This window comes from Bactrocera tryoni, chromosome 1, assembly GCF_016617805.1.
Source record: "Bactrocera tryoni isolate S06 chromosome 1, CSIRO_BtryS06_freeze2, whole genome shotgun sequence".
Classification (NCBI taxonomy): domain Eukaryota; kingdom Metazoa; phylum Arthropoda; class Insecta; order Diptera; family Tephritidae; genus Bactrocera; species Bactrocera tryoni.
The window spans coordinates 67,416,004-67,435,065 of NC_052499.1; the positions used below are offsets into that span (position 1 = coordinate 67,416,004).

General features: G+C 36.4%; 2 protein-coding genes across 3 annotated transcripts; one reads left to right on the top strand and one right to left on the bottom strand.

Moving 5' to 3' along the window:
• Positions 1–977: 977 nt before the first annotated feature.
• Positions 978–6,819, top strand: LOC120775314. The gene is made up of 7 exons (XM_040105454.1): positions 978–1,055; positions 1,115–1,223; positions 1,294–1,472; positions 2,839–3,943; positions 4,008–4,186; positions 4,400–4,593; positions 4,659–6,819. Exons 1-7 carry the CDS (start codon positions 1,045–1,047, stop codon positions 4,823–4,825), a joined length of 1,944 nt encoding a protein of 647 aa, XP_039961388.1. The 5' UTR covers positions 978–1,044; the 3' UTR covers positions 4,826–6,819.
• Positions 6,820–10,573: 3,754 nt separating this feature from the next.
• Positions 10,574–16,748, bottom strand: LOC120774290 (M-phase inducer phosphatase). Of its 2 annotated transcripts, XM_040103800.1 has the most exons (3): positions 16,384–16,747; positions 15,161–15,724; positions 10,574–12,697 (listed from the first exon to the last, which is right to left on the bottom strand). In XM_040103800.1, the coding sequence occupies exons 2-3, from the start codon at positions 15,217–15,219 to the stop codon at positions 11,065–11,067; spliced, it is 1,692 nt and encodes a 563-aa protein (XP_039959734.1). In that variant the 5' UTR covers positions 15,220–15,724; positions 16,384–16,747; the 3' UTR covers positions 10,574–11,064. The 2 variants fall into 2 exon arrangements, with proteins under 2 accessions (XP_039959734.1, XP_039959744.1); XM_040103810.1 differs by lacking the exon at positions 15,161–15,724 and having other exon boundaries at positions 16,384–16,748.
• Between the last annotated feature and the right edge of the window lie 2,314 nt (positions 16,749–19,062).

Sequence of the window (19,062 nt, forward strand, 5' to 3'; positions counted from 1 at the left end):
TTCTTCCGTCATGGAATTATATTTTCATTGTTAAGTGTTTTTCCATTTTAAATAATTCCTTAATTAAATAAGCACAAAACTCGAATTCAAATCGACAACCGGAAATCGCTTCAAAAAATTTATCAAAAACTTGCTGTGCGTGAAGTTTTAACTCATTCACAACACTTACTTTGTGAACTCTTCTTCCAACCATTCACAATATGCGAAAACATAGCAGATGATGCCTTACTTAATTCATCGTGAAACCAAAACAATTTTTTATCGTGATTGTAGTGCTGCCTACTTAATATAAATATGTATATATATATACTTCTTCTTCTTTCTGCAATAATAATGATTTATAAAGTTTTCTATTATGTATTTCTCATTTTTTACCAATTCTCCTTCAGTCTCAAATATCGAGAGTATCGATAATTCGAAAACGATCAGTGCATGAATCAATAGTGCCCATTCGAATTTACAACAGCGATGCCATAATTTCGAACATAACCTTGGCATTTTCGTTGAAGTAAAGTGATTGTGAAGTTTTTCATATTTTTATAAAAGTAACATAAAAACCAATTTTTCTAAAGGATTAACTAAACAACATCAATAATTACGTGTATATAATTGATAGAAAATATATTTTTAACATCTAAAGACTTGTTAAGTTTAAAAGTGAATTTTTAATTTCGGGAAATACGAGGTTATTTTATAAAAATAAAGAAAATACATATACATATTCGTAAAGTAGAATTAAATACGAGTATTTTAAGACATTTCCCTTGAAAATTGGTGCACGTTTTCGCAAAAGCCGCTCTCCTGAACCTTTACCGAAAACCTTTCTTGCTTGCTACAATCATACCACAAAAATATCTATAATTCTCATGTAATTAATTTTTGCATTAAAACAATTGTGAATTAATTCACAATAGTACACAAATGCAACAGTGCATGACAAAATCGGAATCTATTACAATTCCTTTATGTCGGGCCAACTACCTACAAAAATTTGTATGGTTTCGGGAACGCATTGCACATTCTAGTTATTTCAATTGCTTCAACATGGATTATAAGTAACATTTGTGAATTTAATAAATAAAGCATATGAAAATTTACAGAAAAATATTTACAGGGCGAAAAGAAACAAAAGGGCACAAATCAACAACGCCGCTTCAGATAAGTCACCACAAGCTGCCGGCCAAAATAATTACCAACACAACGGATTCAAAAAAGATATGAATGTAATTATAAAAGCTTTTTACTGAATTTTATATTGCAAAATTTTTAATTATACATACTTATTATACCTAGATTTCACCAAAGCAAAATGCTGTCAACCATTCTGCCGGTACTACTTTTCAAACCGGCGAGTGTATTGCTTGCCGTAAGACATCAATATGTGTATGTGAACGGTGTGGAGATTATTACTGCTCACCGGATTGCCAAAAGAAAGATTGGCAAAGCCATAGATATATATGCTTCCCAATGCCGTAAGTGTTTTTAATTGCTTTTAAATTGTAATTACATTTATGTATATATCAACTATATTTAATACATACATATATTATTTAGGGAACCCCCTTATTATGTGTGAATCCGCTTAAAAAATGTTTACTATGGTGGTTTCATTTTCCATTATATCTTGTGTTCTAGTGATGTGTGATTGATACAAGTGGTGTATGTAATTTGAAAGTACTTTGAAGCAAACACTTTTTACATAATACACGTTCAAAAAAAAAAAAAAACAATTGAGCAATTCACAACCTGTCGTAAAGCATCGTAAAATCGTAAAATTATAAAAAATCAAGTGTAAAAATTTATAATTTTACGATGCTTTACGACAGGTTGTGAATTGAACATATGATTGAATATCAAGACACGTAAAAGTAATATAAACAAGCTTCAATAACAAGAAAAATCGTTAATTTTTGTTGAACCGAATAATACCCTTCACAAGTACAAAACAAAAGTTTGCGCTCAAACATTGATTTTATCGTTCAGTTTGTATGGCAGCTATATGCTCTAGTGGACATATCTGGAAATTTTCTTTAGATGTAGTTTTGGGGATTAATCCATGGAAATTTTTGCGAAGATATCTAGTCATCTAATAAAGTTTTCCGTTCAAGGACACGATTTCGATCGTTAAATTTATATGGCACGTATGTATTGTCCGATATCGGTGTTTTCGTCAAATGAGCGGCTTATTAGGGCGATAAGGGTGCGTGCTAAGTTACAGATCAATATCAAAAACTGAGGGGTTAGTTCGCGAATATACAGAGGTACAGACAGACGGACATGACTAAATCGAATGAGCGGTCGGCTATCATCCATATTTTTTCGATGTAAAAACTCCATTTTGCGAAGTATTATACAGGGGTCCAGCTCCCCGTTACTTTTTAATTTGTGTATTCCGAAACTCTCTCAGCCACCAGAGTGAATTTCCATCAGCTTGTACGCTGATGATTGCACGATGATCGATGATAAGTAAACGGCTATTAATTCCAATCTTATTTTGTATCTCGGGTGTATAACATAATGCCGACAATCAAAATCTCGAAATTTAGAATCCCGAGAGTCAAAATACCGACAAATCAAAATACCGACAAATTAAAACACCGACAAATCAAGGAAAGGTGGCGTTGTTCGTTCGACGATCTGCGGCCTCCGGCCATGAACACGCTCAGGATCATAATCCTTAGTTGGTAGCATTCTTTTTCTGTGCTTCGTAGAAATAAGGGCGGACAAGATAAAATATTTTTTACATGTCGGCATTTTGATTTGTCGGTATTTTGATGTGTCGGCATTTTGAACTTCTGTATTTTAAGTATATCCCTGTATCTCCTTTCATATTTATAGAAAATTGGTTCAACCATCATCAGTCTTGTCAACGGACGCTGTGTATCCTGTCAATGCGCCATTATTAACTGTTAACCAAATTTCGAATGCCAATAATATTCAACGTACTCAACAACAACCACAGAATTCTCGAAATAATTCTCAACAAAGTCATAGCTTGATGGGACATCCACCATTCTCAGATACCGATGGACAACAACAACAAGCAAATATTAGAGCACCACAGAAGGCTAATAATAAAGATGCAAAACAAGCGATCAAACACACCACAACAGCTACTATACCAACGGTAGACCTACCCAAGCCCAATAGTCATGTAACTTTGACCGGGTTTCGAACACCAAACCGTTGTTATGTGCGCGCTGTCAATCCGTCCGTTGACGATGACTCCATGTTGAATGCACGAAAAATTGATGTTTATGGCAAGGTTGCAAAACCTCTTGACGCAATGCCCAAGCTGCACAGTTATGCCATAGCACCTTATAACGGTGTTATGCATCGTGTAGAAGTGTTATTTGTACGTAACCCCGCCAACATTCGTGTGCTCTTTATTGATCGCGGTGTAATTGCGACACGAAATCTAAGGGATTTGCGTGAAATTTCCGATGAAATTATATCGCTTAAACAATATACATGTTTGATACAAATGCGCAATGTGTCCAATTATGTGTTGAGTGAGAAATTGACAAAACATTTTGCCCGTTACGAGGACCAAGACTTCAAAATAAAATATGATCGCGTCGAAAACGGTGTGGAGCTATTGCATTGGCAAAATGAAAAATCATTAAATGATGAAGTTGAGCAGTTTTGTAAGGAATCAGGCGCTGAGGTTTGGTCTGATGCTGTACGCAGCAGACAGAATACTGCTAATAAGAATACTAATGCGAATGTTAATAATGCTAAACAACAAAATTCAGCAGGCGACAGCCAAAATGTGGATGAGCCACACGATGACCAATTCTATGCGCTTGAACCAGGCTCGTCCGCAGGGAACTCACATGTAAGTGTGCAGCAGAAGCAATCTATACAAGAAGATCGTAATGGCATAAAAGAAGAGAAGAAGAACGAAAGTGTCGTTGAAGTAGAACATCCGACGATGAGAGCGGTAAGTTGTTTTATTTTTTAATTTTCAAATTTGAATCGTTATATGCAATATAAATTCTCTACAGCCTTTCGAAATTAACTACTTCAAAGTGGATTGTGCCCCTTTCAAGGCGGTTGTGCTTGATGTATCCTGCTTAGAAATCGGTTATTTGGGCTGTATCGCTCAGCATGATTTGGAATGTCTACAGATTGTTCATAAGCAGTTGGAGTCCATAACAGTATCTGATAAACCTTATAAGCCGCAGTAAGTCTAAAAAAATATGTGTAATTTTGTTGAACTTTTTATATTAACACTTTGGCAACATGTACACGGTGTATTATAGTTTTGTATGACTAACGGTTATTTAAAAAGTTGTCTTTACAACATATATGGCATATTAATAAAGTTATGTGATACCTCGTGATCGATCCCATGCTCAATATTAAAAAAAAAAAACATTTTTCTGCTATTTTTCAGATTGGAGGAGTATTGCATCGCAAAATTTGAAGGAATGTGGTATCGCGCTCAGGTAATCGATATACCTAATGAATCCGAGTACACCGTGATGTATATCGACTTTACGAACGAAGCAACTTTGACTAGCGCCGATATACGCCACTTTCCTGCAAGCGTAACAGGGGCATGCAAAACAAGTCTATGTTTAATTGATGGTAAGTTCCTAGATAAACTTTTTTTTATTATAATTATTGAAATAAATGTGTTTTTCGTTGTACAGGCTTGCCAACAGATTTGAGTGCTGAGCTTATAAGATTTTTGAATGAAGAAATTCAACTGCAAACTGTCATTACCATTGATCGTGTGAAGAATATCGATGAGCAAGTAGTAGTTGTTGAATGTAAGAGTCTTTTGGACAAAATTCGACAAAATAATTTGCTAACTTAAATTCTATAAGTGCGCAATTATCGCTGGGACGATATATAATCTGAGCAATGATTCTTATTAAAAAATTGCTTAGCCTCCCACTATTATGAACACTCGCTTCGAGAAATACAATATGTAATTTTACATGGAAGTTAATATACTTCCCCTATCTTACTGAACAGTTGCAACACCGCATAATTGTTACAAATCCTTCTACATTGATTATAGCGAGTATTTTTTCTTTAATATTATATATTTTTTTTATACATTACACCCACTTTTTTTATAATATTTTATTATACATGATGCATGCAACGTACGTGACCGCTCCAATACGATTTTAAGACTTTTCTATCTCAATCCTTATATAACACACATCGGTAGATCCGTGAAACTGGAGCCTTTTGTCACTTTTGGTCTGCATCCTTGGAATATTTTGGTTTCGAAGAAATTTTTTCCTTAGCTACATAAATTTTGAGATGTAGCATTTTATTATGCCTAAAAATTTGTAAATGAAAAAATATATATTAAGGGGAAGTACAGTTATCCCTCTCTTGAAAGAAAATCACTGCACGGCCATGCTTTTCTTTTCATTTCATCGATAATATTTTTAAGAATATTGCATGCAACTAAAGATTATCCAACTTTTCGGAAATTAATTCTGGTTCGCATTTCAAAAAGTTTACAAATCCCTGAAATATGTACTATGTGGTTTAAGAATGAAATATAATATTCGATAACCGTATCTTCACATATTGTTATATTACACTAAATATGAAATTCATATTCGTTCAATGAAATTTCAACTACTGAAAATTTATATGTTATTTCACTAATGAAGTTCGCTAAAGAAAGCAAACAAATGCAATTTAATGCCCCTATTATGTGTGGTATAATATACAAGGGCTATTCGACTAGCCCTGGCAACTATAACAGTAATTTATATTATGTATGGCAATCTTGTCTACACAATCCAAAATGTAGTACATGATTGCTAAAAGTCTTCCGTTTTTAAGGGCCCCCATTCCTTCTTGTCAGAGCAACGCGGAAGAGAGCACCACTGATCTAACCCATTACCTTGTTACTCCAGCAACGCAGAAGGAAGCGTTACTGACCTAACCTACTGTGTTTGCTTAGGGTTTAACACTCTGTGACCTCGTCCACTCAGCTAATTTGCAAAAGATGTGCGTGCGTTGCTTTTCGGTGTTTTCGACTTTTTGCCACCATTGCCTGTTACGTGTTGACTATGTTGACAGCAACGTCGAAAAAGTCGTCGCTCTATGGTGTAGAGAGATTTCAGATTAGTGATGAAATCTCTCGTGCATATCTTAATCCTATGTACATCTTTGGTAAACCGGTTGACAATGGTAACAGCCGAATTTATGGTACAACATTCATGTGCGAATTCATACAACGCTAGTAGAGCTAGGAAGATGTCAATACACTAACTGTCAATGTCCTTTAGAACGTCAGCTTATTATGTTGCAGTGTTAGACTTTAGGGTTTTGGGTTTTGGTTAATATTGTTTTTATTTCCGCGACATAAAATATTCTCCAAATAGTTTTGGGGAGTCTTGTTGAGGTCCAGCAGTTCCGCTGCTGGATTTTCTGCTAGCATATGTCGTTGAAAAACTACTGATTCTCAATTCCAGCTCTTCTAGTGGCTGCCATCAACACACCTTTCTCCTTTCGGTCTTCTTTGTTGGTCGCTGGTATACTATTTATCACTAACAGCAATCAGACAATGCTGTTCCTGCCTTTTTCAAGTCTGCAGATTTCAAAGCACTCGTTGCTAAAGTATGTTAACTCAAATCGCCTTGCGTTTGTTAGGTTATGTTCTGGCGGATTCAAAAATTATATTGTAAGAAATGAAATCGTAATAACATACAAAAACGTTACTAATGTAACACATATGCATGTAAGACAAACAGATTGTGAACTATTTGATATTTGAATGCAAAATTGAGAGATAAAATCAAAAATACTGTAATAAAGATGAAATGTTTGGTTACAAAATTGTTGCTTACTTTTCTTTTGTAGTTCATAAAATTCTAGCATTGCAAGAATGTTTACCTTTTTTTTATCAAAATAATGTTTGAAATAGTTGTAAGCAAGAAAAATAGTGTACTTATCAAACCTACGATTGATAAATGAATTTTAATGAGCGTAGTTGCCACAATACTAAAATATTATGACTTTGGAAACGAAATTGCACGCTTTAAAAAAAACTAAATAAGGAACAAATTATTATCTTATTTGCAAAATATTTTTATACCATATTGTCTATGAATGAATAAATATAAAATACATACTTACTATATATAAAATCATTGTTTTAATTTGACCACCCAGGAGAACGATTGAGGTAGCTGCTACCGCCTGTAACACTTTGTTGAAACACTTTAAATCTTAACTCATATTTAAAGTGATTTCAGCGTTAGCAGGTTGGTTGTGTATTGTAGTTCTCCTTTGCTGCGCCGAAACCGAATAGCGCCTTGTTGAGTATATAGTATAGTAGTATTTTTTTCTTCGCTTTTTGCTTGGAACCGTCTGTTCTCTTTACGACTCTTTTGCTAACAGAGACAAAGTTTGGTGCTAGATTGGGCGTAAGAATACCTCTTTACAGAGTACTACCTGCGGTGGATAGGATGTACTTTTTGTACTGATTGTTTTTTCGTTTTACCTAACCTCCTAACTGATTGAGGGATTTTGTGCAATGTTCTACTCTAGGTTAGGTTCGCTATGAACTTAAACGGTTCGTCGAATGCCAATGAGGTACCGCAGCTTTTTCCATGTTCATGGATACTGACGACGCGTCTAGTCTTACGATTACTCTTTCTTCTCACCTTCGTTTTTTCAAATTAAGTAGCTGAAAGATTGATATTCGTGAGTTCTAAGTCAAAGGAAATATTGACAAACATTGGATCGGCCGCAGGCGTTGTTTGGGCACCCACGTAGCTGCAGTTGAGTATAATCGTGCTTCTAATGGGTATCTGTGGCGAGCTGCTGTAGTCTATCTTCATTCCGCAGCTTCCAGGTGCACTCACAAGACCTGGACTATTAAGAAAGATTGGAGATCTTGTCAACTTAACAAGTGGGGTGCAGCTGAATTGAATCGAGTTATGCATTGCGAAATCAATTCTATCACCTTCGTACCTTCGTTCGTCAATGCAGGGGATTTTAAGTCTGAAGTTATTGTGCTGCGGTTTTCGGTGCATTATTGCACCAAAGATCGAGTGGAATCACGGAAGGAAGTGTATATTAGTAATAGAAGTGCCATAATGCATTGCACCATTGGTGGAAAAGTAAATTGACAAGTATGCTGATGTGATTCTTCTTGACCGCATTTCTCGAATCGATCTGACCAACGTACGATCGATTCTAAGTATGCTCCACGCTGCTTCGAGTAAATCTGACCACTATATGACGGATTATAAATTTTTCCTAAATTCAGCTGCTTTGCCTATACGCATAAACAGACATTTTTAAGAAAATTTTTATTTTACTCAACACTTAACTGAATTAAAAACATTTCATATTCCGAAATCTTTTTTTTTTTTGTATTTGTATTAAATTTCCATTCTCATTTCACTTGCATCAAGCATACAAAAATTGCTTAAGGTAAGAATTTACGTTCATTTAATAATATTTTATTAAAACTATGAACACACTAAGGAATTTCGAACACTAAATTAGAGGTTATGTGAAATTTAGTAAAAATTACGTTATGCATTAAATATATTTTTGCTTTTTCTTTAATTAAAATGCGCAATCATAAAAATATACATACATATAGACGCGTACATTGGCATAAGAAAACAAAAAAAAAAAACAAAATAAAAGAAACTAATAACATTTAAAATATAATCACAGTTAAAAATTTAAGTCAACGCTAAAACAATTCAAAGGGATATACATATAAACATATCTGTGTACGTGTGCGTGCTATATACACATGAATTTACAAATGCCTCGTTAAAGTGCGTTCAAACAAAATTACAATAAGTTTACAAAAGAAACTAAAAAATTAAATAAAATTAATATGTAATTAACAAAAATAACAAACATTTGCATTAAAACTAAGAATTTTGTTCGACATTTTCAAAAATTAAAAGACAAACATTTATGAAATATTCAAAAGAATTTATTTTGCTCGTCTGCAATTACATGAAGACTCATAACAGACACTTGGAACCCTTTGATTTTGCTCTGGCTACTTGATGCAATTGGTTTATTGTGTGGAGTTTTGCTCACTTCTTAGCAGAAGAAGTCGTCAAGACACAATCACGCTTATTTCAAGCCCCCAAAGTGTAAGCAACAATTTGTTGCTTGCACGCTCTCGCGCGCCGCTCAAAGTGGTACGACAAACTATTTTAAATTTCTTGCTGAATTTCGCTTTTCTTACTCTTTTTTTTGGTTGTAATTAAAGCCATGTAGTTTTGGTTGATAAATTTTTCTTATATATTTCCTTTTTTATATATTATTTTTGTATTGCATTTTTCATTTTTGTTTTCATTATTTTTTTGTATTTTTTCGTGTTGTTTATATGAAAAAGAAAGCTTTGCTTTAAAAAAATAAAAAAGGGGTTCTTATAACATAAAATAAGCGTAATTGTTTTTAACTTTACGTTGAATTTGTTTGACTGCAGCGGGAACACAAGTAGTGTGTGTGTGTACGTGTGTGCCCAGATGCTAGTGCTAGTTGGTTGCGTGCGTTTCTGTGCGTACATCAGTGTACATATAAACATATGTATGTGTGCTTTGTATATATATATACATGGTTATGAATTCTTATATTGTGAATATTTCTTATATGTATTATATGTATGCGTTAATTAAGATCGAAAATCGAAACAAATATGAACCGAAAATAAACATAAAGAAAATCAATTTATAAACAAATTATTTGCATGTAAAAATATATAGCTTTACATTGTTGCTGCTTCATTTTCATTTTAATTTTTTTGTTTTTTTTTTTGCAAATTTCTAAATTGCTTTTACTGTACACATACAAATTATACATAATAATGCACAAATTTCGATTTTTTTGCTTTTGTTTTTGTGATTGCTTAGCATAGCATATCCTATAATAAACATACACATATATGTATATACATACATATATACTATGAATTATTTACGCATGAAATTCACTAAGAAAATATATTACATTTGTATTTTATTTTATACTTTTGTAACTAAATAAATTAAGGGTGCTTTTGTGCATACAAAAATTTATTATTATAATTTACAATGGGTGAGTTATGCGGCGCACGTTTGTTTGTGCGTGTGTTGCGCGTGCTGTGTTTGGTAGCGCCTCTTCACATACATATATAACTAGGCAAATTAAATTAAGCTAACTAAAGCTATTCATAGCAAATAAATTAAATATTTTAAGCATTTTTTTACAAACGTTGCGTTATGCTTAACTCATACATATAAATACATACATACACATTATTTACATGGAGGCGCTAACACAGGCGCTCACACAGCGGTACATGGCATTGACTCGATCCCCAGTGACTTAGTAGCCTTGAAAGTGTCCTTTCTTACACTTACATATGAATATATGTACAATAGTATACGCGCATGCATACACACACGCACACACACATGCATAAGCACTCGCATGCAGTCTATGCATAAACGAGCTTGCAAATTATGTTTTGCTTTGTTTTTTTTTTGTGGTTTTGTAGTACATACATACACATAAAACGTTTCTATAAAATAAAATCCAAATTGGACATAAAACATCGAATAAAAAATTCAACAAAAACAAATTGAATGTAAATTTGATGAAAGTGGTGTGTTTGTGCGTTGTGATTTTGCTAATGCATGTGTATATATACATGTGTGTTTGTGTAGTATGAGTGCGAGTGTATGTGTGCCTGTCCCAAAACTCTGTTGGGTGTTGGCATTGGGAGCTCAACTGCAAAAGTTGGTGTTGAAACTGTTGTGGGTGAATGTTTTTTTCTTTTGTTTTTGTAGTTTAGCGTTAGTTAAAGCTGGCCGTTTGAATTTGTACTGCAATCGTGAATTTGTACTCCCTCCAACCGCACTCCTTGTCAAATTCGCAGCCTTATTAGTTGCTGCTGATGTTTTATTTAACGTCGACCGCATGCGCGCCCGCCTGCCGCTCAGCTTCTGTATGAAAAATTTTTTTTTTCATACTAACTAAAGCTGTGGCGTTGGTTAAACAAGCGTATAGTGATTTGACTCATTTGCTGCACTGTTGCTGCTGCCGCTTGCACGCATCGCCTTACAACATTAGCCGTGAGCGCGATTTCTTTAGGCGTCCTGTAGCACCGCCCAAACCGCTGTCGCCGTTCCAGGACTTTGTCTTGGAGCGGAAATGACGATACGCGCTGTTGTACGCTGGCTCCAACATGGGGCGGTAATCAGTCGGATCACACAGCTCCGAATGATGTTCGTAGAATTCTTTGTAGCCATTGTGTAGCAGATAGATCTCGGGGTAGTCGAGTGACGGATAGCAATTGGTATTGCGTTCACGATCGGTGCTGCGCAAGAAGCGCGACAATTTCGGGCCACGCTCTGATGAGAATTCACAATGGAATATAATGATATTGCGACGATGATCATTGGTTGCTTTACGCTGTTCCATTTCAGTCTTTTGTTGCGTGAGGAACTCCTCGAGTATCTGCTCGTGCGTGTACAGATTTTGAGCGCCGCGTATGTGGCCACCTTCGAATTCGTATGGATAGCGACAATCGATGATGCGATAGTTGGCCACAACATTGCTGAATTCGCCGCGCACCAGGCGAGCCATTGTGTCACAGGAGATTGATTTCAAATCGCGATGTCGACCATCCATTAGTGGTAGTACATAGGGTTTGCTGAAATCACCGATGAGATCTGGTTCGTCCTTGTTCTCCGAACGTGCAAGCGCCGACATGATTTCGGCATCATTCATCGACATGCTCTTGCGCAATGGTGGTGGATGGCTGAGTTTGGGTTGAGGCGCTGGTAGTGCTGGTAGTGACATTGTTAGAGAGTCGTCGAGATTCTCCTTTTCGGCTTCAATGCGGTAACGCTTAATAAGTACCGGCGAGTTGGTCTTCGATGGTGGATCGGGACGTTTGAAACAACCGCTAATGGCATTCTGGTTGCGTTCCGTTGTTAGCAGCTTAACGCCATAAGGACTGGTAGCAATTTCTTGCACTTGTTTAAGCAGCGTCTCTGGCGTCTTGGGTAGACAATTGTCAGTCATGCTTAGGCAACGCCGCACTGGTGGACGGCGCATCTCAGGTGTTCTCAATGGTTCGAACAACTGTGGCTGTTCGACGGTACGGTGGGCAGGTGATAATATATTCTTGATTTGTCCGACAAACAACGAATCTAGATCGCTGGGAATTTTTGGCATGTTATTTGATGGCATCATTGAATTCCCAAGTGATTCCATTTCAAAGAGATCCATGTAATCTTCTTCCATGGACGAAGACCCCATCGAACCAGATGACAAACTGTGGAAAATGCGCAAACTTTTCGGTGGTGTCGGTGTGCGAGTACTACCATTGGCGGCAATGTTATGTTGTAGCTTCTGTAGGCGATTTACGAATGACTGGCGTTGACGACCACCATTCTGACCGTTAGCTTCTTGATTATATTTCGGTACGCTTGGTTGTTGTAATATTTGGAAACGACAAGGCGATCCTTCAGGTGACAGCAAACCCATCTGTTGTGGCAAATCGAAAACGTTCGAACTCTGATTTGGTTCTTCAACATTTTCCTCATCGCCATAAAATGACAGTTGATGGTCGACTACCATATCATTAATCGGGCTGCTCAAAATATTCCGGGGCTGGCGTTGACGTGTAGCTCCATTACTGCTGGCAGCGGCTGCGACTGTATTCGAGTCGTGTGGCATTTGACAGCTAAAATGCAAACAGAAGAACAAATTCGATATTAAAAATATATTCAACGATATACTTATGTTAAAAATTAATCAAAATAAAAGGAAAAGTTGTGAAACAAAAATAAATAAAAACAAATCGGCAGGTATTTACAAGCAAATCACAAAATAAATATTCCTCGCAAGGAGCGTAGTGCGAAAGTCAGTGTTTTTGGAGTTGTAGCTGAAAAGCCACAAGGCAGGAGCCATTCTTAAGCACAAATAGAAACGTACAATGTCGAAGGATACACAAAATAGAACTGAATCAAATTGGAAGAATTGACGCTACAACTACCAAGCACAGCGTGCTAGCACGGCGCAGGCGTACACAGGCAGCTGATGGACAAAGTAGGTGTGCGCCTGTGCTGGTGTGTGCATGTAAATGCATGTGCAAGTGATGGGTTCATTCAACTTGAACAGGCCTAGCACAAGCGCAGTTGTAAATGTATTTATTTATGGTATCAAATAGTAGGATGATAGCGACGAACTCGGCTGCTGTTGCTGGTGTTGATGATAGTGCTAGAGCGCTGGTGTTAGTATTGTTGGTGGTGTACATGCGCAGGAAAATGCGACCCACAAGCGATCAAAATATATACTATAAACATACATACATACAAATATGCTTACAAAGTGAGGGTTGTTCCAAGCAACAACAATAAACCCAAGTAGCGCATGTTACACAGCTACGCTGCTGGGGTACTGTACCCTCACTGTAGTAGAAGTGCACATCAGTCCCATAGCTCGAGTCAACATTCACATTCGGTTGATATCGATCGACAAAGTGGAGGAAGGCGAATATGCTAGTACAAATGTACATAAATATACATATACAGACATAAGTACGTGGCGTACATATGTGGCTATGTGCTCCGTATGGAATTCAATGCACAACAAGAATTAGAGGTCGACAGCACAATTGGACTCTTATGAATTGCACAGAGCCGCAGATGTTACGGCAGTGCCGGCTGGCTGGTCGCCGACTTGGCCATTGATATAACAGTTAAGAAAATAAGAAAAAAGTTGTGCTTGACTTACTACACGGACTAAATGACGGACCCGCAAGAACGCGGAAATAAGGAAGTAACCAACTAAGCGTACACGTCAAACATAGTAACACAATTACGTCAGGCAGAGGCCGAATGCGGTGTGCACCGAAATGCAAGTAATTCCCTAAGAATTTCAAACAAGATGGGTAGGAAAACTATAAAGTCACGCTGCGTACACGACATAAACGAAGGGACAAGAAGAAAATAAAACTTGCTGCCATTCCCCCACGGTTTTAAATTGTGCAACACTGAGCTCATATGTGTTTATAAAAGAAAAAAGTAAATATTATATACATATGTATGAAATAAAACTGCACGTAGAATATACACGAACGGCGGAAATATTATTATTAGGCCAGGTCGTTAACTTAATAAGGAAGTTGTGAATGCCAGAAAAAGTTGCTAGGAAGACGCAGTCAAGCGGAAAGTAGATGCACAAGGCAAAGAAGTCGGAAATAGGAAGCCAAACAAAAGCAGAAAACCGCAAGACGCCAACGTACCGCAACGCGCTGCCAAGTGAAGGCAAAAACACCTATCCAGGCGCTTTAATACATATAAATACATACGTACATATATATTTATGTACATATTTCAGGCTGTGGTCATGCCCCAAATCACAGCGCTCCATTTAATTGTAAGCTCCCGTTTAAGAAGGAAATGACGAACGCGACGGTGCGATTTGTACGTGCCAGCTTAAAGCCAAACAAAAGCGAAAGAAGTAATAAAAAATACTATTACTTACGAGTCTGGCATATGAAAAGCAACAGTTAAAAAAAAAGTAATATAAAATCAACAGCAACAGCAACGCACATACAAAAAGAACTCTCACTTTTCTTTAGCTTATTAATGGGGAGAATGACCGCATACGGAACTGATTGGCCGGCAAAACGCCACAGCGCAATCACGAACGTTGGTTATTGCAGCGCACGGAAAATGTAAACACGTTGTAACAACAAGAAAAAAATCTAGAAAATGTTGGAACTGTTGAAATGGAGTTCAAGTTCAGCATTGTCTGCTTGTTGGTGTTGTTAGCGAGTTGGGGCTTGCGCCGCAGAATGAGAGTGAATAGCAGCAAGGGAGCGTTAGAGCTCAGCGAAAAAACAGTGGCGTGGAATATTTTTGTGATTTGGGCAATGAAGTGGGTAGGTATACTTATAAACTGCAACCGCACTAGAAGTCGTGTAGAATGCACTGAATTACTATTATTATTATTTTTTTTCAAATTAAGAATTGCACTGGTTGTTTTGCACTTTTTAAAATTTTTAGTTCCTTCAAATTATATCCGCATCCGGGTTCATAGCATGCTTTGTAATTTAATTTTTGAAATTACTTGGTATGCTCAAAGTCTGATGCCTTACAAACTGCACAATTTTTTCAATGCACTTCGCTGTGATATTTACCTTGCAAATTCCATAGCCATTTCTCCGTTGGTTTCTTCGGCAATTGTGTCCCACATCATTTTGTAGTTTTCTGAGATATTTTGTTTTAATTAAAAGATTTTAAAATTTTGCGACAGTGTAATGTCGGGCGTTAGTTTTTTTTTTGTATGATGGACGCGAGAATTGTTGTAGCACAATTTTCCGTATATTTTATCTGGCAGTAGCACTTCGTCAGTTTCAACTCCTTCACGTGTTACTGCTTATTCCTTTGTGGTTATTTGCACTTAAAATTTTTAAAATTTTTGCTGCATTTTTGTGAGTGTGTTAATTTCACTTGTTTTACTATTTGGTTTTGCTTTTTATTGCAGTCTTTTTACCGGCCAATGGGCTTTGTACTCTTTGCACTTTTTATACACAAATTAAAAGATTTTTGCTAACTTTTTGTGGAAAAATGTCCGTCACTTTCAATTGATTTCATTTGTAGCGTTCTTTAAGTACTTAATATTATTATTATCCACATATACTTGGTAACATTTTTTGTTTAGCATGTAATCCAATATTGCTTCTAGTCCCGAATCGTCGTATCTGTTTATAGTTGATATGGTTCAAATAAACTTGCATTGGATATTGAAATTGATATATTTAAACACCACAAAATCCAATCTTAACCAATTTTTCAGTGAACAGGCCAAGCGCACTATGCGATACTATAATATAATACACATAGCACTAAGCAAAAACTCGAACTAATCCACTCATCGTCGAACCACCGGCTTTTATACAAAATTTTACGCGCGCTCTATTTTACATTAAACACTCAAAAACGCTGCACGCACACTACAGAGAAACTGCAGCGCTGCTACCACTGCAACAACAATGCCTTCAGTTTGGCCGAAAGGCCAGAGTGAGAGAACAAAGAACTACCCCGTTGCAAGAACAAATCTTGTGCGAATAACTCGAAGTCAGTTAGCGCTAGAAGAGAGCGGCGCTCAACTACTCAAACTCTGCACAGCTGAGAGAGTGCAACAGCATCGACAATCAATAGTGCACAAAGCACCACCGAAAAGGTGCGAACAAGTGGAAATGGCAAACGACTCGGAGGAAAGTGAAGAAAATTGCGCGAAAGGCGCAAAAGGATGCTTTGATTTCTCGTGGTAGCATATGGCGCCAAGGCAGACAGATATCTTCCTGCGGCTGACGTACCTTTTGTTCGCTTGCATGTATGCACTTTTTAACTTACATACCAGTATTTTTCTCACTCTAGCTGCTCCAAAGAAATATGCAGTTTTCTTCAAGATGCCTCTGGTGTCCTGAGTGGGCCTAGTCAGCTGTTCGGGTGACTATGGTGTCTGTCGTGACAGCAGTTGTAGAGTAACAAGGATGCACTCTTTTTCCTTACAAATTTTGACACAAAGAACACACGAAACTGCACAAAAAAGTAACAATTATGTATCTCACAAGACGGCAGAACAAGTGCAATAACAATATCAGTTTAATATTTTTGTGTTCAATTGAAAAAGTGTGTGAATTCCAGATTTTGGATACAGAAATGTATAAAGTTGAAAAAATCGTATAAAGACCGATAATGGCCACCTCGTTGTCAGGTAAGACTTAATTTCGCTTTCGGCGGTTCACGGGCTTTTTTCAACAATTCTTGGGATTTGCTCAAATGGCCGCTAATAATTAATTTGTTGTTGCCGAACACTTCGGCAGAAATTTGGCACTTCTTCGGGCGTTGTGCGCTTTATCATTAACATACATTCGCACAGCCATGCATGCACTGGCACATGTGTATGTGTGTGTGCAGAAACTCGCCGGTACTGTTCTACAGCTGTTCGCCTAACCGGCAACAACAAAACTTTTTTTGTGTTGTTGTTTGTAATGTTAATTAGTTAATTGTTGTTTTTCCTTAACACATCTTCGTACATTTCAATTTCTCTCCTTCCACTCAATCCTTGCAAGTCATCAGCTGAGCAGTGATTTTTCATATTTTTTTCTCGTTTTCATTCTGCTGCCACTGTCAGTGCTGCACAACTCAGCTGTGATCTCTTTCTTGCCTACCATCTCTGTTTACATATTCTACCTTTTTGCTCTTAACGTTGATAACAACAAACGAGAGTAAATGGCAGTAGCAGCGCCCGAAAATGAAGTCAACGTCGACGAACGCAACAACAGCAATATTGATGGACGGCTCTGCAATCAGTTGTTGATCATATGGGCCAGGCGACAAAGCCAAAAAAACAATGTGCGCGCTCTCGGCAACGAAATGACCAACAAATAAGCAAACACACAACAACAATACTAAAGTAAATCACAATTCTAGAGTTTTGGAGAGTTACCAAATCTAAGAATTTAAAAATACCCAACAATTAAATGGAGTCTTATATTCGAAAATAAAATATATGTACTCATTACTTATACATATTTACTCATTTAATCAACACTTCTATATGTTTATATGTATATCTCATATAAGATATATGTATGTATATCACATGTACATAACGATATATGTATACTGATTTAATCAATCCCTTTAGTTTTGGTAAATTTTTCAATCTGTATTAATAATAGCCCTTTGCTTAAGCAAGATACTTCCTTCTAATATGTTGTTAGTGTTTTGAAAATATTCGAAAAAATATCTGTTGACAAAGGCTTTAGAACGTATACAGGCCATAGGGAAAACCAGTGCCCAATGAGGAGTAATGAATTCATTCCTATTACCCCTCCATTTCTTCGTCCCTCAACGTTTATGAATGCCTCACTCAGCCTTTTCATTATAGTAATTCTTTGGAGTCTTAACTTGGTATACTGTTTATAGAATTTTGGGGTTTACAACAAAGTTGGCTTAGGCACTTGGTTTTAGTCGAATATAAGGAAGTAGTAGCAATTTTCAACTTTAAACTTAGTTCAGAAAATTTTCTGCAATATATAGAATTTCATGTTTATTGTTTATGTTTTTAAAAGAAATTATTTAAGTCTCTGAAAATAATACTTTTTGATACACCTTGCAATCAAATCCTAATCTTTATTAAATACCATAATTTTCCCCGAACTCGAATTTCAGCACTGCCCATATTATAAACTTTCTTAAAATATCATATCACGTTGGACATTCCAAATATTGAGAGATGAGAGACAAGGATATAAGCTGCAATATTCTTAAAACACATATCGGGTATTGAGTACTAGATTATTGTATATTCATCCATGTTGAAACAGTTAGCAATTAAAATTTGATTTTCTTCATTAAATAGTTTTCCTCGAAATAACTGCAGATAATATATACCTTCTTAAAACGAGGAAATCCTTCATTCATTGTCGTGGATATTACAAATATCGGGTGTGATTTTATAAGAATCCTTCTATCATTGTAGTTATAAAGGTTGGATATTACAAATATGGGGAGATGATTTTATAGGAATATGAGCTTTAGTATGCTTTGATCAACATAGTGCGTGTGGGTGGGACATTTATTATAATGTTCATGTTCATACTAAGTTTTGAAGCACTTGTTTTTTTTTTGGTAATTTTTGGACAAAATTCTCGCCAGCTAAATACGGGATATGGCAACCGTAATTATTACTTTTCTTATCTTACTTATTCTCCTCCTTTGCTCTTTAAAGGAGACAAGCGCGAGTAATAAACCAGTACAATATTTTCTCTTTCCACTTTGGTACGTCTTCTTTTGTTCGCAGGAGTTCTGTCTTTACTTGGCACGTACATACATATTGTCAGTGGGGAAGTAGTCCCATAAAAATGCCAAATATTCGAGAGATTGACTCAGAGCGCATTAGAGATTGCATGCAAGAGAGCACGTATGTATATGAGAGTATGAGTTTGGGGTTTGAGTATTCGACTTAGCTTTCTTTGTTGTTGCTGATAAAAAGTACGTTACAAACGTTGCCCTACAATCTGTTGTT